At 45.0% G+C, this 27,968-nt stretch overlaps 2 protein-coding genes and 1 pseudogene across 2 annotated transcripts in view; 2 read left to right on the top strand and 1 right to left on the bottom strand.

The window, feature by feature from the left end:
• CFAP43 (cilia and flagella associated protein 43) overlaps positions 1 to 4,717 on the bottom strand; it is a 105,864-nt gene extending 101,147 nt beyond the window's left edge. Inside the window, exons 1-2 of the mRNA XM_056120838.1 lie at positions 4,653 to 4,717; positions 2,551 to 2,804 (exon numbers count right to left, since the gene is read on the bottom strand). Of these exons, the coding sequence (XP_055976813.1) occupies positions 2,551 to 2,804; positions 4,653 to 4,717 (319 nt within the window). The remainder of the gene's footprint in view (positions 1 to 2,550; positions 2,805 to 4,652) is intronic.
• A 12,306-nt stretch (positions 4,718 to 17,023) lies between these two features.
• LOC130029891 (39S ribosomal protein L42, mitochondrial-like) lies at positions 17,024 to 17,716 on the top strand (annotated as a pseudogene).
• Positions 17,717 to 18,096: 380 nt separating this feature from the next.
• GSTO1 (glutathione S-transferase omega 1) lies at positions 18,097 to 27,472 on the top strand. The gene is made up of 6 exons (XM_056120644.1): positions 18,097 to 18,194; positions 18,355 to 18,463; positions 23,186 to 23,408; positions 23,909 to 24,007; positions 25,760 to 25,866; positions 26,954 to 27,472. Exons 1-6 carry the CDS (start codon positions 18,161 to 18,163, stop codon positions 27,105 to 27,107), a joined length of 726 nt encoding a protein of 241 aa, XP_055976619.1. The 5' UTR covers positions 18,097 to 18,160; the 3' UTR covers positions 27,108 to 27,472.
• Positions 27,473 to 27,968: the final 496 nt, after the last annotated feature.

Consider the following 27,968-nt stretch of genomic DNA (forward strand, 5'->3'; position numbering starts at 1 on the left):
GATCAGAGCTGAGCATCCTCCACCCAGATCCTCCGAATTCCAGTAGGCGGGGGTCACACCCACCAACTGCCCCCCTGGCGCCGTGTAATCCCATCAACGGCCAAGACTCAGAGACTATAAAGACCAGCTCCCTTATTATGACATCTTATTATCTTATTCCTACTTTGGACAAACTGGCAGGCTACTGAATGTAGCCTGCCCACACAGCAGAGTCTGGCAAACTCCCCATGGCATACCAAATATGCCAAATACCAGTAACAATGATGGGTCTCATTCTCCTAAAGAGCCTTGAATATAATCTCAGGGCTAAGATGAAGGAGACATTACTGGGGTCTGCTCGAGGCAATCGACGAATAACAGGATTATAACGTGATTCGTGATTCGTATTTTACTTATTAAACCTAGAAGTATTTCTGCCGAGAGTCAGATAATTATGAGGTTGGTTTATGTGGCTCTGGAGCCATGGCCGTGATGAGAGCCGCTCATGGGGGGCAATTCATGACCTCAGTAGGGTGTGAAGGACAAGTCAGAACGCCCCCCCTTCCCATGAGGTTTCAGTCGCCCCGTCACGACCAGTTCATACCTGGCTTTCCAAAAAGCTCCAAGGCGGCTGCCACCTTGCTTTCCAGAGGGCTCATTTGATATTTTCTTTACACTTGTTTTAAATTTTTAAAATATGTTCATTTTTGAAGAAAATATCCCTCAGAAAGCATAATAAGAGCAATGTATCTTTTAGGGGTTGGAACGATAGTACAGTGGTTTTAATGTTTGCCTTGCATAAAGTTAACCTGGATTCAATCCCAGCATCCTATATGGTCTCCTGAGCATCACCAGGAGTAATGCCTGAGTGAAGAGCCAGGAGTAACCCCTGAAAATCTCCAGGTGTGGCCCCCCCAAAAAAAGGGAAAAAAAGAAAAACATCTTTTATAAGACTAATAAATTTAGTCTATTTCTTACCAGTGTTTGTAAGTTTGCTTGTAAAACTGCAGATATATTATTTCTTCTAATATAATTTTGTTGTTATATAGTATTAATGAATTACTACATAATTTTTGGGGGGGATCACACCCAGTGATGTACAGGAATTACTCCTGGCTCTGCACTCAGCAATTACTCCTGGCGGTGCTTAGGGGACCATATGGGATGCTGAGAATTGAACCCGGGTTGGCTGCATGCCCTACCCACTGTGCTATCACTCCAGTCCCATACATAATTAATTTTTAAATAAAACTGAATCACATAACATTATTTCTACTGAGTTTTTATTTACCTTTGGAGTGATAGCACAGCAGGTAGGGCGTTCGCCTTACAAGCGGCCAACATGGCCGACCCGAGTTCGATTCCTCCGCCCCTCTCGGAGAGCCCGGCAAGCTACCAAGAGTATTCGATATGCCAGACACAGTAACAACAAAAGTCTCCAATGGAGATGTTACTGGGCCCGCTCGAGCAAATCGACGATCAACGGGAGGGCCTTTACCTTTACCTTTACCTTAACATTCTAATAGATATTTGAAATGTTGATTTTAATGTTCATATAATACCCTTTCTATGGAACGTTTTACTCAATTATTTTCATGTTACTGGAAATATATACTATTTCCAATATTTTAATCATATTTCTGATTATAACCTAAAAATTGAACTGCAGTTCTTAAAACTGTTTTAAGTTGGTTAAATAGAGGAAACAAACACTTCCCTGAAGGATCATATTAATTTGTATTCCCATCTTCAACAAAAATGTAATACCAAATTTCAACACAAATTAAATATTATGTTACAATAAAATTCCCTGGTATGATTGAACACTTCTTTACCCATAGGCTACAAAAATAAGAGAACTTCAGTCTTTTCGGAGCTTTCTGTCCATTATGTTTTCAATCTAGTCATGAGTTGGGGTTAGCATCTAGTATTCTGAGACTCCTCTAGCCTCATAATAGTAGATGAGTATCAGCCCATTCTGGGTCAGCTGTTATCTATAAATGAATCAATAATAATTCAAATGGTGGATAACAATGATAGATGTCACTTATCACCACCATAATTTCAGTAATAGTTACCACCATTGCCCTCACTTCACAGAAAAGGAAATTGGGACTATCTTTAAAGATTAAACATCAGTTCCCCTGGGTTTCAATCATCAGGGAAGGAAAAAAAAGTTCCGAAGGTTTTTTTTTTAACTGCATTTAATGCTGCAGTAGATTCTTCTCCCTCCCCCACTGCTTCTCAGTCAAATATGCTTATGAATCACCCTAGGGAAATCTTGTTAAAATGTAGATTCTGATTCAGTGGGTCCCAGTGGGAGCAGGGTTTCTGCAGGGATAGCCAGTGTCCAAGTACTGTAGGAAAGTGGTGCAGACTTAGAATGGCAAGGCTCTGGTCCACTGCATGAAGTACTCTATGAGCAGCCAGACTCCTTTCACAACACACATCATAAAATTTTTTTTAAAAAATGAGGCCCTCCCCCCAACCCTTGATTTCCAAAAACTATATTTGGTCACATCCTATAACAAAATCCTCTAGTTAGGGCAGAAGAAGGGTCTTGTAGGATACCTTTCAATTTCATCTTTCTGGTCAATTCTGGAAAGTTGTATATGTAGATGAGAGGTTTGAGTTTCCGGTCAGAAAAAGCCACAACTTGATGAGGAATGTTCGTTGCCATGACCCCCACAATTCCATTCATACACTGAAGAATACTCCTTTTCTTGGTCTCAATATTAATAAACACTATGAAGTTTCCACAAGGATAGCAAATGGTTTTGTCATTCATAAACTGGACTTTCTGTTTAGGGAATCCTAGTACCCATCTTTGGAAAAAGATATGACAAGATCAATAAAGTACATTTCAAATACTTAAGGAAAATAAATAAATACAAGGTCATCAAAATCTTTGAAACACTTCTATTTTTCACCCCCTCTCTGACCAAAGCAATCTATGAAGTAAAAGAACGCAGGCCAACCACGAAAACAGTTTCAGGCTGTGCACTATAGGATTTTAAATGTATACCAAAATTTCCTTGGGTCTCAAGAGCCTTCTCCAGAGACTTGGTTGGGAATGCAAATCATTTGATTAAACGTGAGAAAAATTTCTGAAGGATTTTCGCAGTGTTGTATGCTTGAAGGAAAAAGTGAAAATGACAGAGGAAAAAAAAAACTGGTTCCTAAAAGAAAACAAGACATAGTCTTGGGCCACCCTTTTAGGATTAGTTTTGATTAAAAAAAAAAAACCTAACTTTAGAGACATCTTGCGACATCTTATTATCTCATTCTTATTTTGGACAACCTGGCAGGTTACCAAATGTTACCTGCCCACACAGCAGAGTCTGGCACACTCCCCGGGTCGTACCCAATATGCCAAATACCAATAACAATGATGGGTCTCATTCTCCTAATCCTGAAAGAGCCCTGAATATGGCACTTTTTAAAATCTCAAGGCTAGGACGAAGGAGACATTACTGGGGCCTGCTCGAGGCAATCGATGAACAACAGGATGATCATGATCATGAACTTTAGAGACCAACTTTGACTAGGAGAGCACGCTTTACAGTTGGTGAGCGGTGTGGGAAAACTGATGCTTTCCAAAGAATGAAGCGATTGCAGCCATAGTTTCCATCTAAAAAAAATACAGATAGGAGGGGACTGGGGCAATAGCACATCAGGTAGGGCGTTTGCCTTGCATGCTGCAGACCCGGGTTCGATTCCCAGCATCCCATAGGGTCCACCGAGTACAGCTAGGGAGTAATTCCTGAGTGCATGAGCCAGGAGTAACCCCTGTGCATTGCAGAGTGTGACCCAAAAAGAAAAAAAATATAGATACAGGCAGAAGAATATAAGGAATTAAGCCAAGAGGAATGCAAAGAACACAAAAGAGCACAAAAGCACACACACATACACAACATACTTGTAAGTAAGGAGAGTGTGGTGGCTGTCTACTAGGAGGAAGGTTCCGTTTGAGCTCTGAGGAGAGTAGAAACACGCAGAAAGACGGTGGAGAAGGCAAAGGAAGGAAGCACACTGGTGTGGTGAGGAGGAAGCTCGAGAGACACCAGGGCCGGGCTGCACAAGGCAGTGTGGCACAGAACGCGGAGGAACATTCTAGAATGTGGACGGAAAGCCTGAATACTATTCCAGATCCCTGCTGTGTTGTGCTATATTAGCCTCAGAGTCTAATACAAATGCTAATAAATCTAAAGGTCCACTGCTAGGAGTTGGGAAGGGAGGGACAGAAATCCCAGCCCCTCGCTTGGGGAGAAATCACCCAAGTCGACGCGGGTGGGATGGGCGCTGGGCGTCGGGGTGGGGGTGAGGGTGGGGGTGTGAGGGTGGGGGGGGGCACCGTGAGAAAAGTCAGGGGAAACTGATGACTGAGGAGGGGGCGGGTGAGGAAAGGGAGGCGAGAAGAAGGCTGGAGACAAGCCGCGCGGAGGGACGAGACGGGGCTGCCTGAGACACGGCTGGGGTCCGGGGAGTCACCCGCGCGTGGGGTCACCTCACAAGGCGGCCGGGCAGGAGGAGAAGGGGACACGGAGGGCAGGGGTCTGAGGACGGAGGGTTTGGGGGGCGAAGGAGAGGCCCGACGCCCCGGAGAGCGGGTCCAGGAGGGCGCGGAGAAAGGCGACCCCCAGGGGCTTTCCGCGGGGCCGAGGGCGCCGCACCTCACAGACAGCGTAGTGCTGGGGGAGGAGGGGGCGGCCTCGTCGCGCTCCTTGCCGTGAGCCATACGGGATGTTTCTTTCCGCCGGGCCCCCGCGCGGGTCTGCAACCGTCGCTCCGAGCCCGCAGCGGGGCAGCCCGGCAGCCCCGGGGCACTGTTTGGGTCTGTCTCCGGGAGACTCTGCCCTGGGCGCCAATTGGCTCCGCCTCCCCCCAGAGCACTGCGGATTGGTGGAAGCGCAGCCGGCTGGCCAATGGGCGATTGGCGAGTGAAGCGAGAGGGCGGGCCGTGGGTGCGCGCCGAATCGGTCCAGCAGGGTCGAGTAATTGGAATGTGAAGACCTGTGAAGAGTCGGAAGCACAGTTGAGGGTTAGCCATGCTAGATGGGCTTGTGTTTTATTGCTGTTGTTGTTTTTAATTTTTTTTTATTTAATCACTAGGAGATAAAAGGTAAGGTAAAGGCCCTCACGTTGTTCCTCGATTTGCTCCAGCGGGCCCAGTAACGTCTCCATTGGAGACTTTGTTGTTACTGTGTTTGGCATACCGAATACGGGAGCTTGCCAGGCTCTTCTGTGTGGGCGAGATACTCTCTGCAGCTTGCCAGGCTCTCCGAGAGGGGCGGAGGAATCAAACTCGGGTTGGCCATGTTGGCTGCTGCAAGGCCAACGCCCTACCGCATAGACCGTTAAAAAACTGTTCATGATTAGGTTTCAGTCATACAGTGTTCCAAAACCCCAACAAGTGTATATTTCCCAGCATTAGTGTCCCTGGTTTTCTTCCCATCACCCCCTCACTTTCGCCAGCCTACCTCTATGGCAGGTGATTTTCTTCTCTTTCTCTGTCTCTTTGTCTTTGTGTCTCTGTCTCTGTGTCTCTGTCTCTCTCCTCTCTCTCTCTCTCTCTCTCTCTCTCTCTCTCTCTCGCTCGCTCGCTCTCTCCCCCCCCCATTATGATTTGCAATACAGATGCTAAAAAGGTTATCAGGAATATCCTTATGTTTCTTTTAGCACCCAGTTCTTGTCAAGCATGATCATTTCCAGCTATTATTGTCAAATTGTTCTCTTCTCTATCTTAACCACCCTCCACTCCCCACCCCCCACACACACTTGCAGTTGATTCCAACCAAGTCCAAGTCCAAGTCCTCCCAGCCTGCGTTTTTCCTGGCCACGAACATCAGTCTTTTAATCACAAATGAATGTGTTATTCTATATCTGTCCCACTCCTTCTGACTCTCTTCACACAACATGATACTCTCCATGTCCATCCATTTATAGTCAAATTTCATGACTTCATTTCTCCTAACATCTGTGTCGTATTCCATAGTTTCTCTATCCATTCATCTGTTCTCGGGCACTCAGGTTGTGAGTGGCTACTGTAAATAGTGCAGAAATGAACACAGGAGTACAGATGGTCTGTGCTGTGTTTTGGGCCCCCCCCCCCCAAGGTATATTCCCAAAAGTGGTGTTGGTAGGTCAAATGGGAGCTCAGTTTCAAGTTTTTTTTTGAGGACTGACCATGTTATTTTCCAATAGACGTTGTTTAAGGCATGGAGCATAATTTTTTAATCCTTAAAATCCTGCAGAGCCCTATTTTACAGATGAGGAAAGAGGATAAGAGAAGTTCCCCAGGCTGCAAAATTGAGTTGAATCTAAGCTAAGTGCAGTCTAAATTGACAGCTCCAAACCCTTAATTCCTGCATTAAATTTTCAGATGTAAATTTATTATTTGGAAGAAAAAGACAGCTTCTGGAAGTAATCAAAACATAGTTTGGACAGGTTATCCCTTTATCCCTTTATCCCTTTATCCCTTTTGGCCTGTTCCCACTATTTAGAAGCTATTCCAGATGGAGAAATAGAGCTCAAGAATAACATTAGAGACAAATGGGACTATCTTAAACTAAGAAGCTTCTGCACCTCCAAAGAGATAGTGACCAAAATACACAGACAGTCTACAGAATGGGAAAGGATATTCGCCCAATACACATTCGACAAGGGGTTGATATCAAGGATATACAAAGTACTGGTTGAACTCCACAAGAAGAAAACATCCAACCCCATCAAAAAATGGGGCGATGAAATGAAAGGAAACTTTCTCAAAGAAGAAATCCGAATGGCAAAAAGGCACATGAGAATATGCTCTACATCATGAATCATCTGGGAGATACAGATCAAAACCACAATGAGATATCATCTCACACCACAGAGACTGGCCCATATCCAAAAGAACAAAAGCAACCAGTGCTGGCGCAGATATGGAGAGAAAGGGACCCTCCTTCACTGCTGGTGGGAATGCCGACTGGTTCAGCCCTTTTGGAAAACAGTATGGACGATTCTCCAAAAATTAGAAATTGAGCTCCCATATTTGACCCAGCAATACCACTCCTGGGAATATATCCCAGAGAGACAAAAAAGTATAGTCGAAGTGACATCTGCACTTGTTTGTTCATTGCAGCACTCTTTACAATAGCCAGAACCTGGAAAAAACCTGAGTGCCCGAGAACAGATGACTGGTTAAAGAAATTTTGGTACATTTACACAGTGGAGTACTATGTAGCTGTTAGAAAAGATGAAGTCATGAAATTTACATACAAGTGGTATACATGGGAAGTATCATGTTAAGCGAAATGACTCAGAAAGGGATAGACATAGAAAGATTGCATTCATCTGGGGAACATAAAGTAACAAAATAGGAGACTAACACCCAAGAACGGCCAAGATTAGTACCAGGAATGTTACTCCATGGCTTGGAGGCCAGCCACACATGCTAGGGGAAAAGGGAGCCCAGCTAGAGAAGGGAGCACCAAATAAAGGGTGTTGGGAGGATCCTCCCAGATGGGAGAAGTATGCTGAAAGTAGACTATAGGCCAAACATGATTGTCACCCCTTGCCTCTTTTGCAAACCACAACACTCAATAGGAGAGAGAGAACAAAAGGGAATGCCCTGCCACAGAGGCAGGGTGGGGTGGGGGGATGGGGGGTGGGAGGGATACTGGGATCCGTGGTGGTGGGAAATGGGCACTGGTGGAGGGATGGGTATTTGATCATTGTATAATTGAAACCCAAGCACAAAAATTTGTAAGTCTACAACTGTACCTCATGGTGTCTCACTAATAAAAATTAAAAATAAAAGATGGAGAAATAGAGCTCAAGACTAACCTTAGAGACAAATGGGACTATCTTAAACTAAGAAGCTTCTGCACCTCCAAAGAGATAGTGACCAAAATACAAGCACAGTCTACAGAATGGGAAAGGATATTCGCCCAATACACATTCGACAAGGGGTTGATATCAAGGATATACAAAGTACTGGTTGAACTCCACAAGAAGAAAACATCCAACCCCATCAAAAAATGGGGCGATGAAATGAAAAGAAACTTTCTCAAAGAAGAAATCCGAATGGCAAAAAGGCACATGAGAAAATGCTCTACATCATGAATCATCTGGGAGATACAGATCAAAACCACAATGAGATATCATCTCACACCACAGAGACTGGCCCATATCCAAAAGAACAAAAGCAACCAGTGCTGGCGCAGATATGGAGAGAAAGGGACCCTCCTTCACTGCTGGTGGGAATGCCGACTGGTTCAGCCCTTTTGGAAAACAGTATGGACGATTCTCCAAAAATTAGAAATTGAGCTCCCATATTTGACCCAGCAATACCACTCCTGGGAATATATCCATATATCCCAGAGAGGCAAAAAGTATAGTTGAAGTGACACATTTCAGGCAAAAAGTATAGTTGAAGCATCACAGTTTACAATAGCCAGAACATGAAAAAAACTGAGTGCCCGAGAACAGATGACTGGTTAAATAAACTTTGGTACATCTACACAATGGTGTACTATTCAGCTGTTAGAAAAGATGAAATCATGAGATTTATATACAAGTGGTACTACATGGAAATTATCATGCTAAGCGAAATGAGTCAGAAAGAGAGGGACAGATATAGAAAGGCTGAATTCATCTGAAGAACATAAAGAAACAAAATAGGAGACAAACACCCAAGAATAGCCGAGATAAGTACCAGGAGGTTTACTCCATGGCTTGGAGGCCAGCCGCACACGCTAGGGGATAAGGCAGCTCAGATAGCGAAGGGAGCACCAAACAAAGGGTGTTGGGAGGATCCTTCCAGGATGGGAGAAGCATGCTGAAAGTAGACTATAGACCAAACATGATTGCCACTCAATGCCTCTTGAAAACCACAGCACCCAAAAGGAGAGAGAGAACAAAAGGTATGCCCTGCCACAGAGACAGGGTGGGGTGGGGGGATGGGGTGGGAGGGATACTGGGATCCATGGTGGTGGAAAATGGGCACTGGGGGAGGGATGGTTATGTAATCATTGTATAATTGAAATCCAAGCACAAAAATTTGTAAGTTTATTCCTCCGCCCCTCTCGGAGAGCCTGGCAAGCTACCCAGAGTATCTCACCCGCACGGCAGAACCTGGCAAGCTACCCGTGATGTATTCGATATGCCAGACACAGTAACAACAAAGTCTCCAATGGAGACGTTACTGGGCCCGCTCGAGCAAATCGATGAACACCGGGAGGACAGTGACAGTGACAACTGTACCTCATGGTGTTTCACTAATAAAATTTTTAAAAAAAGAGACTAACCTTAGAGGACTCCACACTCCCCCTACCTCAAACCTTCCTTTTCTTTCTCTTGCCTCCCTCTAGAACTGTTATTTGGTCTATGTACTCTGCCCCCACCCTGTGCCCCTCTTCAGGAGGAAATAACTCAGCACCTCCCTGGAAATCTACCTTCTTTTAGCAAAGAAAATAGAAAATACCTCAGACGCTCAATTGCACCCAGGTCTCTACCCCATCACACACTTTGGGAAACACTACTCTGTAGACACCTCTGAATGTTGTATTTTGTTTGTTTGTTTAGGATTTGTTGAGGGGGGAGGGGGACTACGCCCTGATGTGCTCAGGGCTTTTGTCTCTGTGCTCAGGGATCAATCCTGGCGGTGCTTGGGGTACCATATGGGATGCAAGGAATTAAACCAACGTGGCCACGGGCCACTCCCATCCCTCCTGAATGCTGTTTATTACTTGCTTTTCAGTATTAGCACATATGATGTGCCTTTGCTTCCCTCTGCTTCACTTTGCATATGTTTAAAGTTAATACATGTAGAGTCAGCATCATCCCATATTTTATTTCATGACTTGTTTTTATGACTCAATATTAAAGTTGGGGGATATATTGATGTTGAAAGCTATAGTTTATGTTTTCACTTATAGAGTTGCTTATTATGTTAACACAACCATAATTTATTTATCCATTCTACTTTCAATGCACTTTTAATATCCACTGCTCCAACCCACCACCCTTTTTTTTATATTTACATTCCTTTCTTTATGGACCATTTACTCCTGTATATATTTTTTATTGTGAGTGAGGATTACAATGTTGTTATTTTAATCTCACTTTGGTTTTACTGTTCTTTCACTTACTCATTCATGTGTAATCACAAAATAAGTGAGCTGTGGCATGGTTTCTCTCGCCTATCACATGCGTTCAATGGCCACGAGCCACTTCCCCACCTCGGCCTGCTGCTACCACCAGCAGACGCATGAAGGAGGGAACAGGGCCACCAGGCTGGTTGATGATCATTTGCTGTTTATTTCAATCTCCCCATGCGCCTGTTCCAGTCTCACTAAGCACCCCATTCCAGTCTCACACTGCCCCTCATTTCTTTCTCCTCCTGTCCACAGTGATAATCTTCGCACTCTGTCTCAACACCCTTGGTCTAGACCTCCACCTCTAATAGGCATTGGAGGTAGCAACTACACCTAGGTCAGGTTGCACAATCAACATATGAAAGCACTTCCTTATAATCTCCTGCAAGTCAGGAGATCTGCTCAGGACAAAATACCACCTGGGGCTGTGTTTCTCCTTTTCTTAGTCCAATAACCATTTAAACACTCATCTTAATTTTACTTCTTAATATTAGCCATTTTGTATGGACCCAGTAAGAGATACATTAAGCTTATAGGGTGGCTCTCCTGGGTACATCTTAATATAGATCTCAGACTACAGTGCTCAGGCCAGATTAGTCTTTCCTAACCCTAGCAGGGTCCTAATCCACTTGTTACTCTTTGGGTCCTGACAGAATTTATCCATGACCGTGCTCTTAACTTCTAGTTAAGTATTATGGCGCTTGGCCTGGCCAGTTTCAATGCAGGGTAGCTCATAGCTTGCCCTGGATACATCCAGTCCCTCATTGGGACCCTGTTTTTGGGGTGGTAGGAACTAAGGGTAACTGAGGCTTAAATTGAGAAAACAGATGTTCAGGGGTGAATATTATTTGGAGTCAATTAAGTCCCAAATTACAAAAGCATAGCATTAACTGCCTTCCTGGTCTATACAAAAAGGATGTTGCTCTGAAGTAAACAATGCGAAGGACATAAGGAAGGAGAAAAGCAGTATTTCACTTACAAATACAAATCAACAGTCTGATTTGGGGATAAAGGTGATTGGCCATTTGGGGAAGCAGAGCACAGAGAACAGGGTAAAAATAAACACAGAGAAATGGAAGTGCCTCAGGAGTACTATGATGGGTATAACCCAACAAACCTAAGCTCCCTGCAGCAAGGGAGAACGGACAATCAAATGTTATCCTACAAGTGAAGATAACTGGTGCAGAGGACATAGAAACTACTTCTTATCCATAGGACCTTTAACTCTTAAAAAAAAGTTGGAGGCCAAACTCCACAGTGCTCAGGGCTACTCCTGGCTGTTCTCAGGGGACCAGATGTGGTACTGGGGATTAGACCCACACCTCTGCCAATGCTGAGACTCAGCATATGCTGAGGTCATTTAACTACCTTGATCTTTTTGTGAGAGAAGAATATTGCAGCCACACAAGCCATTCCAAGCAATGACCAGTCAGAAGTTTTATTTTAAGAGTTTGAGCATACAGAGTAGGGGACAAGAACAATAGTATAGGGGTTAAAGTTCATGTCTTACATGTGGTCAGTCCTGGGGATCCATCTCTAGATGTCACCCTAAAGCCCCCTCCCTGTGCAACCAACACTACCAGGGATCACCCAAATAATCCCAGGCATGGACACCACAGGACTCAAGCAGCTGTGTTCTCAGACTTTTACTGAACCACTGGCTTGGTTGGCCCAGGTCAATGGTTCAGTGTTCAAAAAGAGGGGCCCTAGGCCTCCTGAGAGCTAGTTGGAGAGGTGCTCAAAAAATATGCAAAATTAATACCACTCCAGGGTTAATATATATGTTAAGATTCATGTGCTAAAAGTTTGTTTCCTAGTAGCTGGAGAGATGGTAGAGGTTACTTTGCACACACTTGACCCCAGTTTGATGCTTGGCACTACATATGGCTCCTTGAGCATATCTGGAGACATTCCTGAACACAGAGCCAGAAGTAAGCCCTACCATCAGCTGTGTAGCCCCAACCCTTCCCCAGCCCTGCCAAAGAAAAGGAATAATACACAGGGGACTCAAAGAGTGAGTAGGGTCATCTCTTTCTAAAGTTTACAAAGAGTAATTGTACACTCACAAAGAGTCTTGTGTGGGCATGCTCCTGAGAGGGTAGTGCCACTTCTACACAAATATATAGGTTCTAACATATAGAAATGGGGCAAATTAATAAGCAATGGAATATCCATGGTGTTTTAGGTAAGAAGGTCAGTTTTGGGGTGGTGATTTCCTGGAGTTAAGATGCCATTCAAATTCTAACCCTATTGGGACATTTCCTGGGGTTGTTGTGGCAATTGTGCACTGTCATGGCATGGGTGGATGTGATATTTTTTTACCATGCAAAGGTATTATAATGGATGTGTCATGAAACCAGAAATCGTCTATCATTTATCGTCTGTCATAGTCCTACGTCTCGGATTTTCTCAATTCCAGCTGGTCTTAGATTACAATGGGCCTCAGACCTCATTGTTTTAACCTTTTGAAAGGTTCAGTATCTGTAACACATTCACTCTTTTGGAATAAAAACATGTTTAACTTTCCAGCATTGTATATAGCTGGGTCAAAGAGACAGGACCAAAAATAGGGAAGTGAATAAAGATAGGAGATCTTATATTTAGATCTGATGTGAGCAAGTTAAAGGACAGAGTACAACAGTGATTAATCCTTGTCTAAACACAAAAGAAGTTGCTTAAGGAAACATCAGAATGTTGTAGTTGTGAAGTGTTGCAATGGGAAGACATTGCATACTGGAGCCCAAGTTTTCTGATTCTTTCCCCATCTGGGTCCACTGTAACCACATTTACACTAGCCTTTCTTACAACTTGGGTTCATGGCAGTTTAGTTAAATTAAGGTGAGGTCATACTGTATTAGGGTGGGCTCCTGACCCACCACGGCTGGTGTTATTTCCAAAAGAGAAAAATTGGGGCTGGAGAAACAAGTACAGTGGAAAAGGTGCTTGCTGAGCAAGCAGCTGGCCTGCCTTCAATCCCCAGCATCACATATGGTCACCTGAGCACCACCAGGAGTGATCCCTGAGTTCAGAGTCACGGGTAAGCCCCAAGCACTGCCGGGTAGGCCCCCCAAACCCAAAAGTAAAGAAAAATTAAAATAAACAGAAGGGGTAAATCTGAAGGAAACATGCACACTGGGAGAATGCTATGTGAAGATGAAGGCGGAGCTGGACTCTCTCTTTACCTCCAAGAGAGGCCAGAGATTGCTAGAAAACCATCAGGAGTTAGAGGTGAGGCATGACACAGTCTCCCTGCAACTTCATCTTTAACTGCAGCCTCTGGTACTGTTGAATGTGCATCATTAAAACCTAGCACTGGGTTCATGCTAGGTTTCGACCTTTGTCTTTTCACTGGTATGAGTGGCCAGATGGGGCTGAGTAGGGGGTTAGGGAGGGCAATGCAGTCCTGTACTTTGGTTCTTTGTGTTTGGTGAAAGAATTTAAGAACAAGTCAGTACAGACCATTGTAGGGTGGTTTATTAAAGGTACAGTATGATAGGTCAGAGACCTCACCTGTGCAGACAGAGGGACAGAGATGAATAAAGTGGAGAAACAGGAGAAGTTTGTCTGGGGGGGGGTGGCAGGAAGGGAACAGAGACCAGCCAGACAGGTGTACTTGGTCTGGTCTTCTGTTATCTATGGGTAATGGATGTGGGAAGAACGGAATGCAGCCTGGTGACTTTCCTGTCACCAGAGGGGCCATAAGTTCTGTCTTCACATTGGGAACAGGGTGATCTCTGATTTCTGGAATGTTGCTATCTCATGAGCTCATCACCACTTGGTCTGAGCAAACTTTACACAGTACACATCTGAGGGAACTCAACAGGGAGAAAGTCACACTAAGTTACTAAGTTTGGAGGGCATAAATATCACATTTGGGGGGATGCCAATGTTGTACAAAGACTAGTTGCTTTCTCCAACATTGCATGTCTAAATACCATCTAAGTATGCATCTAGAGGGCACATAGGTTAGTATGGACTTTGAGCTAAGTGAGGAGAAAGGTGAAATATGGGCAGGGTTCTAGTTTAAGCATGTCACCAACTAAAGTACTCTGTATCAGGAAGTTGATAACCATAAAGCTGTCTGGGTTAGAGTTTAAAGACCCTTCTGTATGAGTTCCCTCTGTTTTTCATTAGACACATGACACCGTCTAATTGGCTTTAAAAAGAAATTTTCCCATTTTGCTTTCCCATTCTTCACTTGTCCTCCACAGCAACCATCTTCCTGCGTATATCAGCCTTAGCCCAAGCAGAGGTGGAGCACTAGAAAGCCAGGCAGAAAGGCACCACGATCTTGGTGCTTATCACCTCATTACCACTCTCTTTACAGAGCTAATCAAAGTCAAAACAGGAGTGACCAGATTTCCAACCTAGGCAAAGCTTTCCCTTATTGAAACTTTGTGCCCTGAAAATAAATGAAGAAACTCCTTTTTCCTAATTCTTAAATTTAGAGGCTACCCCATGGCTAGACCATTTTCATGAGGCTCTCACTAACAAAATTCAACATCTCCCCAAATGATTAAACTTAGGCAGCACCATCATTCTGAAATGATTAGTACCCAGGTTTGTAGTTTCCATGTAAAGGATGTTACAACATAGAGGAAGTGTCCTGGTAACAGTACTGGCCCGCCTGCTAGTCATTAAGCCAGTGTCACGGATACAGACAGGCACAGATATCTCTGCAGTGTGGACAGTGTGCACAGTGTCCAGTGATCCTGGATGTGCCCAGGTTGGGGTCCAGCAATAGTACACCAAGGAGGATGTGTGCCTTGCATGCAGTTAACCTGGGTTGGATCTCAGGCATCCCATATGGTCCGGTAAGCACCACCAGTAGTTAATTCCTGAGTGCAGAGCCACGAGTAACTGCTGAGAATCATCAGGTGTGACCCCAAAACAAAAACAAACGGGCGTATGGTGCCGCCACCAGGTCAATCTGTACCTGTGAGGCAAATGCATCAGCAGCCTGATGGCACCATCAGACTTTCAGATACCCCAAAACTGCTGCTGTGCCTTTTAACCCCAAAAACTTGGGGCAAAGTTTACCAATAAAGTAAACGGCCAAAAGTTAGGTATGTGGGAAACACACCCACAAACGACCTTCGGCTCAGCTATATAATTGGAGGCATGCCCTCTCTGGTTCCTGATCGAACTGCTTAACGGCCATGATCCCAGGGACTCAGAAACAGAGACTCAGAAATCTCGGAACCCAAAGGCTTTTTTGGTAGAAATGCATCCTGTTCCTACAGTAGGTTACTGGCGCTGGGCTACTCCAGGTGGGAATAGATTTTGTGCCTTGGCCCGTTCCCCTTGATGGCCCGGTGACCACCATCCTCCAGAGGCCACTGGACAGTCAGGTTTGGGCCTGCAGTGATGAGAGACACAGGGCCTTACCAGATGGGGGTGGAACCGGTCCTTTCCTCCCCATCCCAGAGAGACCCCAAGTCGCCGCCTTCAGGCAGCTTCTCTGGCTCCTGATCACGTTGATTAATGGCCATGATCCCAGAGACTCAGAAACAAATCTCGAAACCCAGTGGCTTTTGGTAGAAATGCATCTGGACCGCATACAAGGTGGCCGCTGCCTCAGAGCTTATAGGAAAGCCAAGTATGAGCTGGCGGTGATGGGGCAACGGCAGTCTCATGGGAAGGGGGGGGGGCAGTACCGGCTCGTCCTTCACGCCCTACCGAGGTCACAAGTTGTCCGCCACGAGCGGCTCTCTGGCACAGCCATAACACCAGACGCAACCAATCTCGTAATGATCTGGCTCTTTGCAGAAATCCAAAATCATTATATGACGTTATATGATTCTCATACCAGCTATAGAAAACAAAGTATTTCACAATGCCTTTTCAGCAATTTTGATTGTTGGGGGAGGAGGGATTCTAAACAATAATGGTGCTTCGAAATAATGAATGTTATCAATGTAGAAAAGAGTTAAGTAGAAAGCATCTGCCTCACAGGCATTGGGAGGGTTGGGGGGCGGTTATTGGGTTCTTGGTGGTGAAAAATGAGTACTGGTGAAGGGAAGGGCGTGTGATCATTGTATGACCGAGACTTAAACCTGAAAGCTTTGTAACTTTTCCCACCTCACAGGTACAGATTGACCTGGTGGCGGCACCATACCCCTGTTTGTTTTTGTTTTTGGGTCACACCTGATGATTCTCAGCTGTTACTCCTGGCTCTGCATTCAGGAATTAACTACTGGTGGTGCTTCCCGGACCATATGGGATGCCTGAGATCCAACCCAAGTTAACTGTATGCTTTTAATAAGCTTTTTAACTTATTTATTGTGATTCAATAAATAAATATAAGAAGAAAAAAATAAAAACTGGCCACAGGTCAGGAGATTCAAACTTTCAAAGAAGAATTTATTATGAGTAAAGATAGGAAGGTTCTCTTCACAGTGGCACTAACTTCCACCACTGTCTCTTGATGCTGTTCCTCTTAGCTGCCCAGCTGGATTTAGGTACCCGGACAGCTCTAGATAGGATTTTGAAGGAAGTGTCTAGCATTTCATTGGTTAGCAATTGGCTGTGGAGCTATCTGACATCATTTAAAACCTTCAGAAGTTGTGCTCTACTGCTGGTTCAGAGACCTTGGAGGCCTGTCCCTAACTTCTTTGTCCTATCAGGATTGTTTCCGTTTTCTGGCTGAGAAAGGTTGCTGCCTCTTTCCCTGCCTAGGCCTTGGCAGAATGGTGGACAATATCTCTGCTCTCTGACGTCTTAGGAGTAGTGCACGACATTCTGCTGCGTGCACTACATTTTCAGGTAGTGGAGTGATGGAGTTCGTCAGGTGGTTTAAGATGGAATATCTCCTGACAAGTGACCAAGGAAATGGAGGATGAATCCTCTTTCACCAGTGTAGACAGAAAAAGTTAAAGGTGGGATTGAGGCAAAATGGCGGGTTTGCAGTGAGCAGCTGTCAAGAGATGAAAATTGTTTCTGGATTCACCATGGTACTCGCAGCAGTAAAACGGGCAACATCAAGCAGAACGATCCTGAAACATTTGCTTCCAAGTCAAACAAAGTTGAGCTTGCTTTGACATCTGATGGGAGGACTATAGTATGCTACCACCCTTCTGTGGACATTTCGTAAGAACCCACAAAGCCTATTCCTCGACCAGATCCTGTGCAAAATAATGAAAAAAAAAAAAAAAACACATGATCAAATCCTAAAAACCAAATTGAGAGGGAAAAGGTAAAGGTAAGGTAAAGGCCCTCCCATTGATCGTCGATTTGCTCGAGCGGGCCCAGTAACGTCTCCATTGGAGACTTTGTTGTTACTGTGTCTGGCATATCGAATACTCTCGGTAGCTTGCCGGGCTCTCCGAGAGGGGCAGAGGAATCGAACTCGGGTCGGCCATGTTGGCCGCTTGTAAGGCGAACGCCCTACTGAACGAGGACCTAGGATAGAACAACTCAGCAAAATGTTCTTTACTACCAAGCACCGTTGGTACCCTCACGGGCAGTATCGTAGACGTCGCAAGAAACTGGATCCTCCAAAAGACATATGAAATTGAGGAATCAGAGAGAAATGTTATTCTGTCTCGTTTGCCATTTAAGAAAATGTAGTCTGGTATATTCACTATTATGTTATATAGTAAAAATGTAATAAAGTGTCTTCATATAAAAAAAAAAGTTAAAGGTGGCCAGGTGGTCCTGAAAGACAGAAGACACCCCAAAGAGGGCCAGACACAGTATGACACAGTATGCAGAGTGGATGCGCGGCTGGAGACCACACCAGAGGGGCCTTCAAGGCTTCTAAAGGTGTCCAGCTGCGTCGGGGTGACTCGGGCTGGCCTCATCTCTTCCCCTGCACCCCACCAGGAGGGGCAGCTCCGCTTGGGGCTCAGCCTGGGGGCGAGAGGCGCGCGGCCCCGGGCGCCATCTGCAGCGCGGGGTTGGGGATGCGCAGCTGGCGCTAGCCCCGGCCGCGCCTTCTCCGAGGGGGCGGGGGGGAGGAGGGTGGGGAGGACCCACCTACTTACTTCCTGCAGCGCCCGCCCGCTAACGCCCAGAGCGAGCTCGGACAGCGCCGCGTCGCAATGTCGGGAGGGTCAGCGCGGAGCTTGGCGAAGGGTGAGCGGGGCCTGCCCGGCGCGGGGGGCGGCGGCGGCGATCGCGGGGATCCCAGGCGCTGCCGGGAAGGAGGCCCCATCCCTGGCCCGGGGGAGGCTGGGGGGGGTGGTCCCAGGCATTCTCGGAGTCCTAACCCCCTCCCCTGGTTCTCCTCCCGCAGGGAGCGCGGCCCCCGGCCCGGTCGCCCAGGGCCTGATCCGCGTCTACAGCATGAGGTTCTGCCCGTTCGCCAAGAGGACGCTCCTGGTCCTGAAGGCCAAGGGGATCGAGTAAGGACCGCGGCGGGCCCCGGGGAGAGGCCGGGGACTCTCGCCGAGGAGCCGCTGTGATGGGGTGGAAAGCTCAGGAGGGCCTGCTGAGATGCCTGTATTGCTAAGGAAATGGCTCTTGGTTGTTTGTTGTTGTTTTTTTTTTTTTTTGAGAGAAAGGGGCCGCATCGCAGATATAGACCCTTTTACCCAGAAATCTACGGATTTCATCAGTCCAGGACCGTCTCTGCCCCCCTTTGTTGATGAAGCATTTAACAAATTCGAAAACCCCCAGTTTTTCTCCTGGTTGATCCAGTAGTTTGCTATTTTCAGATTTTATTGTTATTATTATTATTTTAAGTAACCACAGGTGCTCAGGGCTTAGAATCACTCCAGGTGGAGCTCAGGGGACCCTATGGGGTGCAGGGAATCAACCCTGGTTCAGGCCCCTGCAAGGCAAGCGACCTACCTGCTTTACTATCTCTCTGGCCCCAACATTTTCGAGACTTTCTGGCCTATTTTGTTGTTGTTGTTGTTTTGTTTTGGACGTCCCTCCCACCAGTGTGGCTTTTCATGTTCTGCTGTACTCAGGGATCACTCCAGGGGATCCCCAAGGGACCATATGTGATAGGGGAGATCAAATCAAGTGGGCTGCATGCCAGGCAAGCACCTTTCTCCACCTTTTTGCCAAATACTTCCCTGGGGAAAATTCTGTAGCATAAATTTATCCCTTTAGTATGCATGGTTGGTTATATCAAAAGTGGCCAGGCCTAAAAAGTGCAGTCTTTTGCCAAAAGCCACAGAAATGAGGTGGTGGGTTATCCCTAGAAAGTGCATAGAAGTCATTCATAGCTCACCTCCAGGATCTGTTGAACTGACTTAGGTACCTGTGGGATGAAAGGTTAAAACACAACCCCCACTCTTTTTGGGGGAGTGAGCCACATTCAGCAGTGCTGGGGACTGCTAAGGGAGCCTGCACTCCAGGGGTCCCCAGGGGTACTTGGGGTACTTTGTGGTGCTGGGAATGGAAACTGAAGTGCTGTGACTAAACTGTACTGTCCTATAGCCCACCAAGCCCCCCAAGCTTAAAAAACTTTCAGGGTGCTTAGAATTTATAAAGTAATTTTGCTTCTAAAGGAGAGAATTAAGCAGTTCTTGTCCCTGAGAGAAATATGCTCTCTAAAATAAACCCATTATTTGGGGGTTAGTATTGCTTCACTGAGATTTGCAACTCAGTTGGATGAAATTTATAATCCTGAACTCATAACAAGATATTCGATATATGTAGTTTATGAAAAAGAAAACTTTTTATCCAAAAATGCTGTAACATCTGTGATGGTCATAATAATTCTTCCACTATAAGACAAAATCAATTCAGAATGGAATATTGAAAGACTTGTTTTTGGACCATACCCTATGGGACTTGGGGGAACCTTATTGGGTGCTGAGGATCAAACCCCAGTTGGCCCCATACAAGGTAAGCACCCTACCCACTGTGCTGTCTTTCCAGCTCTTGTTGAAAAACATTTTATGCTCATATAATGAAACAATCTAGATGTAGGGCATAGTTGAATGCAGGGACACAAAATCCTGGCAATGTGCCCTCTGAAACTCTAGAAACAGTTCTACTTTCTGCATCACTTTTCCAAAGGAATAGTGAAAAGGGATCAGTTGGGGAAGGGGTCCACTGCCAGATGGCACAAGCAATAGGATTTTCTCTAAGGAGGGTATATTCCAATTTGTGGCTAGTATATCGATTTGTCACTTACAAGGCCAAGTTACCAAAAGGCATGGTATGAAAACTTTATAAAAGCGTGCCTATTGGTTTTCCAGTGTAAAATTTCGGAAATGCTGAGAGCTCCTTGGCAGGAGGCAGTGGCGTGTAGCTGAGTGTTTACTTCATGTCATGACATGAACCTTGTGATACAGGCATAGGCACGCAGGCATGTGCCCCGTGCTCCTGTTCAAATGGATGTTCCTTTGTTTCTCTGAGGATTTACATGTTTGATTCCTTAAAAGCAATGCTCTTTCTAGGCCAGGATGAGGAAATAGAAACCAAAGTTGTGGGTGTGTATTCAAATGGATGCTCCTTTGTTTCTCTGAGGATTTACTTGTTTGATTCCTTAAAAGCAATGCTCTTTCTAGGCCAGGATGAGGAAACAAAGTTGTGGGTGTGTATTATTCAACAACTAATCTGTTGTTGAAAAAGTATCCAGCATATAACCGTTATACAAAACCTTCCTCATGTTCTCAATAATCCGAGGCCATTTACAAGTCAGATCTAATTACAACTTGGATGTGGCCGAATGTCCCCAGGTTTCTTCTGTTTAGGATTACATTATATGATGTGTCCACACAAGTTTTAAAGAAATTACCACCACTGAGATATTTAATCTGGAAGTTCCTGTCATACATGAAATTTTTAATATTCCCTTAGAGCCTTATAAAAAAAAAAGTCAGGACTATTTTATTCATGTTAATGAAAGGAATTGAACTTTACTATGATTCTGGTGGTGGGTAGTAGACACAATTGAATAATTTACATCTCATATAATTTACAATCCTTCGTGAGCTCTATTGCGGATTCACTATCAAGATCTCACCATTCTACAAAGAAGTAATCATCCATATCAAGAGAGGGGTTCGGCAGGGTGATACCATTTCACCAAAACTCTTCAGTGCCACCCTCGAGAACATCATGCGACGACTGGAATGGGAAAGCATGGGAGTGAAGATAGATGGTCGGCAACTCCACCACCTCCGCTTTGCTGATGACATCGTTCTAATAACACCAAACATCAGCCAAGCGGCACAAATGCTGAATGACTTTGACCGTGAATGTGGAAAGGTCGGACTACAGCTGAATCTTAAGAAGACAATGTTTATGAGAAACAGCCTTGTTCCTGACGCTCCATTCGCTCTCAATGGAACCACCATCTCTGAATGCAACAGTTATATATACCTAGGTCGAGAAATCAACATGATGAATGACCTGGCACCTGAGTTGTGCAGGAGGAAGAGAGCGGCATGGAATGCCTTCAAGAACGTTGAAGAAATAACTAAAAGGACAAAGAACCTCCAGCTACGAGCACATCTCTTTGATTCCACTGTTCTTCCTGCATTAACATATGCCTCAGAGACCTGAACCCTACGAAAACAGGATGAGAACGCTATTTGGGTCTCTCAAAGAGGAATCGAAAGAACTATGCTTGGAATATCACGATTCACTCAAATGAGAGATAGAATCCGGAGTTCTGATCTTCGTCAACGCTCAAGAATCAGGGACGCTGTCTCATTTGCCAAGACATCAAAAATCAGATGGGCTGGACATGTAATGAGGTTTACAGACAACCGCTGGACTAGAGCCATTACTGATTGGATTCCACGGGACATCAAAAGATCACGTGGACACCCACCTACAAGATGGTCAGACTTCTTCGTCAAGACCCTGAATGATCGGTTTGAGGCTCTGCATGTTCCTAGAACGAACAGATACCATTGGGCTACGGTAGCATGCAACCGGGATGAATGGAGACGTTACTGGCACCCACTCGAGTAAATCGATGAATAACGGGGATTAAGTGATTAAGTGATAATTTACAATATACCTTCACACACACCCCAAATGGAATATCATGTATATTTGCAGTCTTTTTTTTTGGGGGGGGGGCTAACCCTGCTGTGCTCAGAGTTTACTCTTACCTTTGTGCTGAGAGATCACTTCTGGCGGTGCCCAGGTGACCACATGAGGTGACGGGAATGAAATCAGGGTTGGCTGCATGCAAGGCAAGCACCCTGCCTGCTGTACTATCTCTCTGGCCCCATGTTGGCAGACTTAATGCATTTGCAACTTACTCAATTTAACAGTAACGTCTCCATTGGAGACCTTGTTGTTACTGTGTTTGGCATATCAAATATGTAACTGGGAGCTTGCCAGGCTCTGCCGTGCAGGCAAGATATCTCGGTAGCTTGCCGGGCTCTCCGAGAGGGGCAGAGGAATCGAACTCGGGTCGGCCATGTTGGTTGCGTGCAAGGCAAACGCCCTCCCGCTGTGCTATTGCTCTAGTATTTGCTGAGTACCTATTTTGGTACTGTTTTTGGTTTATTTTTGCCACACCTGTTTACCTGTCACATCTGCTTCTTGTGGCTTTGCCTCTGGCTCACTGGCCTTGTTCCAGTTCTCTGAATTTACCAAATATGTCCCCACCTAAAGCCCCCACACTGGCCATTCTTCCACTTGCTCTCAGGTCAAACACTGCATCCTGCAAAGGTGCTTCCCAGCTCCCTGGATCCTCTATTCCTGATCCTCATGGCATCTTCCTGAGAAGAACTTTAGTCTACCTGCTTTGCAAGGAGTATCAAGGGCTTGTAAGGAGGAGGGTGGCCTGATCCAAGTCAAAGGTAAACAGTGAATGAGCCATAGGAAGGCCACTGAAGAAGCAGAGAGGCCTCTGGGAGACTGTTAAGGGATCCAGGTGGCAGATGGCGCTTATTTTGCTCAAAGTGGAGGTTAATGCTGAGAAGTGGATAAAATCAGAACCTGACCTGGAACTGAACTATCAAGATTTGTTGATGGTCTGACTTGAGGAGTGATGGTGGGGTGGGGGATACAATGTGAGGAGGAGGCAGATAGAATGAAGGCTGAGCTGACTCCTAAATTTGTGGCTGAACCAGCAAAATGGATGGTGGGGCATGAGAGGATGATGCAGACAGAGACAGAATATAAAACTGTTGGTTTTTCAGGCATGAGGTCATCAACATCAACCTGAAGAACAAGCCTGAGTGGTTCTTTGAGAAGAACCCCTTTGGTCTGGTCCCAGTTCTGGAGACTAGTCAGGGGCAACTCATCTGTGAATCTGCCATCACGTGTGAGTACCTGGACGAGGCCTATCCCGGAAAGAAGCTATTTCCAGATGACCCGTATGAGAAAGCACGCCAGAAGATGGTCTTCGAACTATTTTCTAAGGTGTGTCTGTGTGTGTGTTAAGAAATTAGACTCTAGAAAAAGTTTGTTTATCCTTGGATGTGGGAGGGGGGTTACACAAATCAGAGAATGGCGTCCTCAGATCACTGGCTGTGGTGGGTGCTTCCTTTTCATGCCAGGCCCGAGCACCATTTTGGAATGTTCCAGCTTAATGTCACTTCTGCTTGTTCCGCTTTCCACTCAATGTCCTTTCAGGTGATTCTTGACTCAGAGTCAACAACATGGGTTCTGCTATTTTCAGCTTACAAGATGGTGAATAAATACATCATTTTAGACCGCAAAGCTTTTTCTAAGTGGCGAGGGTCTCAGAGGCAGTGGGGAGTACCATTCTGAGAGCATCAGTATGTGACTTCTTTGAACACAGGGACTGGGACTCCTTTGAAGTTTCTAGAATACATGACTCTGGGATCCTATCGTGCTTTTGTGAGGGGGGCTGGTGGCAGTGTAATTATTCCCAGACTAAGAAATTCTTTTCTGTCTAGGTGCCACCTTTGATAGGAAGCATTGTTCGGAGTAAAACTAAGGAAGATCGCATTGGCCCAAAGGAAGAATTACAGAAAGAATTTGGCAAGCTAGAGGAGGTAATCAGTTTCTTTTTTTTTTTTTATCAGAATGATGCAGTGTAGCCACCTTTTCTTTCTCTGCTCTATTTTTTCTTTTTTCACTTCCCAGATCACAGCAAAGCATTAGTAATAATACCAAGTAAGAAATTTGCAGCTTTCCCTAAAAGATTGTATAAATGAAGTACCTTAAAAACTGGTCATATACTTGCTTTTAAAACATTTTGTTACCCTTGCATTAAAATAACTAGGAAAAAGAAAATTTTGTATTTTTACGATTCATCACCTGTTCTTATTTTTCTATGTCCTTGTCCATAAATTTTAAAATGCAACATAACTATATACCATTCGTTCGTTCTCCCCCCCCCCCCCCCACTTTATATAGTAAGCATTCCCAGGTATGCTTGGGAAGCCCAGATCTGTCTTCATCCCAGAGCAGAGCAGAAACTGCTATCTGGGTCTGTGATGTGTGACATTCAGATCCCCACCCTTCACCATTCTTAAGGAATACATCATAACATTTTACTAGTATGACATTTGTTGGAGATTTTTCTACAACCTTTTCCATATATACATATATATGTAGAGCACATATATATCAGACATATATATATATATTTTTAATTTTCGGGCCACACCCAGTGGTACTCAGGTCTTACTCTTGGTCCACATGCAGGGATTACTCCTGGAAGGCTCAGGGAACCATATTGTGTCCTGGGGATAAAACCCAAGTCGGCTGCATGCAAGACAAATTCCCTATCTATTATACTATCACTTTGGCCCTGCACATACATGTGTGTGTATATATACACATACGTATATATGAATATATATACGTATGTGTGTATATATATGTCTTTAATCTGATGTATCTGGAATAATTGTTATTTTAAATGTTGAACTACCCCTAGAATTATTGAATACACTTATTCAGTGGGTTTTTCTACATACATAATCAGTTCATAAAGAATAAAGAATTTGTATGTTCATGATTATACCATATTTTTCCTCAGTGTCTTCTTAGTGTGTTATGACGTATTTGGTTTGATCCCAGGGATGTATTAGGTTGAACACCCGGCAGTGCTCAAGGCTTATTCCTGGCTATGTGCTTAGGTATTCTTCTGGTGGTGTTGGGGGACCATATGGGGTGCCAGGGATTGAACCCTGGTTGATACAAGGCAAGTGCTGTGGCCATACAGTGAATATTCTTACATATATCTTTTGGTTAATGAATATAGCACATTGTCAAGGGATTGAATTACTGGGTTGTAAAACCTGTATGCACTCAGCTCTTGTACAGGAAGAATTAAAGCCAAGTTGTCATTCCCTTGCTAACTTTGTCTTGTTCCTTTTAGCCATACTGATGGATGTGTGAGTGGTATTTTGGTTCTAATATGCATTTCCCTGATTAGTAGTGTTGGTGAACACTTTTGTGAAGTTCACATCTTGCTGTATTTTCGAGTGGGTTGTTCACTTTTTTTCTGATTGACTCCTAGGACTTCTTTCTAAATACTGGCCCTTTGTTGGATAGATGTGTTTTTTACAAAGATCTTATATACTCCTTTAATCCTTACATTCTAGTTTATTTTGTTGACTACTTCATCCACACTAACAGATCTTAAAAACTCAAACCCATAAGACTAAAAGTCATCTTGGAATTATCAAAGGTGAACAAAAGATGCTGCTCTCGTTCGCTCTGCTTAATATGCTTTCACCGTTTTTGATGAGGCATTGCTAGACACACAAATAAGTCTTCTTCTGTCTTGTGTTTAGGTTCTGACCAACAAGAAGACAACCTTCTTTGGTGGCAGCTCTATTTCTATGATCGATTACCTCATGTGGCCCTGGTTTGAACGACTGGAAGTGCTGGAGCTAAATGAGTGAGACATTTCAATATTGTGTGCATGTTTTAGTACATATGGAATATTTTTGGGAACCAGTATTTTGTATAACCATATGCAATTTTTAATGTGCAGTGTACATACAAATAATAAGATTGTATAAAATACCATACAACTGGACATCAGAGAGTCTGGACTACACAGAGTCTGTAAGCCCCTTCCACTTACCATTTTTCCTCATCTCTGGCATGCTGGATATAGAGCAAAATTCTATCACATGTAATAAAATGATTTTATGAGGAAATTCTCATAGCATAGTGCTCAGCAGCAACACCTGGCAGTACTAAGGGAACTGTGTGATGCCAGGGATCAAACTCCGCATACAGAGCACATGTTCCAGCCCTTTTGTACTCTCTCCCCAGCCTGTTTTAAAAAGCTTATTCTTCCTTCTTTGGCTAAATAACTGCATGATGTACATTTTTATGACTGTCCTGATGCACTGATTAACCAATGCTCCCTCCCACTTCCCTCCCTGCAAGATCCCCACACTATTCCAAGCTGCATGACATTTGGAGTTACTTTGTTTACTCCCACTTCTTAGGAGCTCTGAGCTATTCAGAGTTGCCTAGTCACAATCTGGCCACAAAACATTAAATATATTGCATCCTTGTTTGGTTTTCACTTTCTCATTTATAAAAGCAATCTGGGACAGGGAGATAGCTATGAGGGCTGGAGCATATGCTTTGTATGTGCTAGATCTCCAAGTTGAAAGCAAAACTCACTACCAGTTGTAGCCCCCATGGTTCCCAGCAGTACAATACCAGGCTCCAGCAATGAACTGGTCAAGTTCCATGTAGCTAGGCTGAGTTTCACTCCTAGAGCACTACCTGGGAGCATACCAGAGCACACCCAACTCCCCCCTCCAAAAAAAAAAATACCAATTATTAGTCTCGGCTCAGACAGGTTTTCATGCTAAATCACCTCCCTCTAGTCTTAAAATTAAACAAAAATCTGAGCAATAAAGATCCCAATAGTCTTCCAAGTACCAACAATATACAAGAGACTTTGTAATAAATGCCATCCTGGCCAACTCAACTCATGCCTTCATTTTGTCCCCCTCCCACAGGTGCTTAGATCACTCTCCAAAACTCAAGCTCTGGGTGGCAGCCATGAGGGAGGACCCGGTGGTATCAGCACTCCTCATTGACCCACAGACCCTGCGTGGGTTCTTCAATCTCTACGTGCAGAATGACCCCCAGTCCTTTGACTACGGGCTCTGATGGAGGCAGGAGTCAGCAATGAAGACATGTCTTCTGTTTCCCTTCAGTACTATTTAAACAAACAAAAAAATCTTTATTCTGCCAAATGCTCTGACATCTCACTGAATCCCTTTCTCTGATTTGACCTCATACCAATTGTGGAGTGTTCTCGGCAGGGATGTACACACTTCCTATCTCAGATGCTGTAGGTTGAGGTCTTGCACCGCCCATTGTGAACACCCTGTGAATGAGAGAGATGGGCCTTCGATCGAGACTTCTAACCTCTTAGAGGGGAGTTCCATGTGGATAACCTGTCTTCCACGGGACAGGTGCAAAAGTTTAGAGTCTGGGTTCAGGGTTAATAAACGTTCTTTTCTTCCAATGAGCACCTTCGTGTCACTCATTGCCACCGTCACCGCTCACACACTGGTCCATCTCACTCCCCAAGAGCCACCTGAGCCAAGAGACTAGGTGGGTCTAGTCTCTACAATCTCAAGTCCCCGTTAGATCTTCCCTACCAAACTCCAAGCTGGAACAGCAGACCTCCCACCTGTCGTCACTGTGACACCCGATCCGTGGACCTACCCGGATTCGGGGGGGATAGGTCCAGCCTGGAAAAGAGCCCCCCCCCCCCAGCCCCCGCCGTCCCGCAGTGATGTAGGCGCTCTGGGGCGCAGCTGCGAACCAGTGACTTCACAAACGCTCTTCCCGCAGCGCACCCTCACCAACCACCACCAACGACGGGCTACGGGCGCACCCTCTGCGCCGGCATCTGCCTATATCACCCTCCAGGCCCCGGTCGAGCGCCGGGTGAATCCACTTGGATGCAGGTGCCACGACCGGCCGCTCTCTCCAGCTTCCACCCGCCAGCCACACCTTCGC

The sequence above is a fragment of the Sorex fumeus genome, unplaced genomic scaffold (genome assembly GCF_029834395.1).
Source record: "Sorex fumeus unplaced genomic scaffold, SorFum_2.1 ptg000043l, whole genome shotgun sequence".
NCBI lineage: Eukaryota > Metazoa > Chordata > Mammalia > Eulipotyphla > Soricidae > Sorex > Sorex fumeus.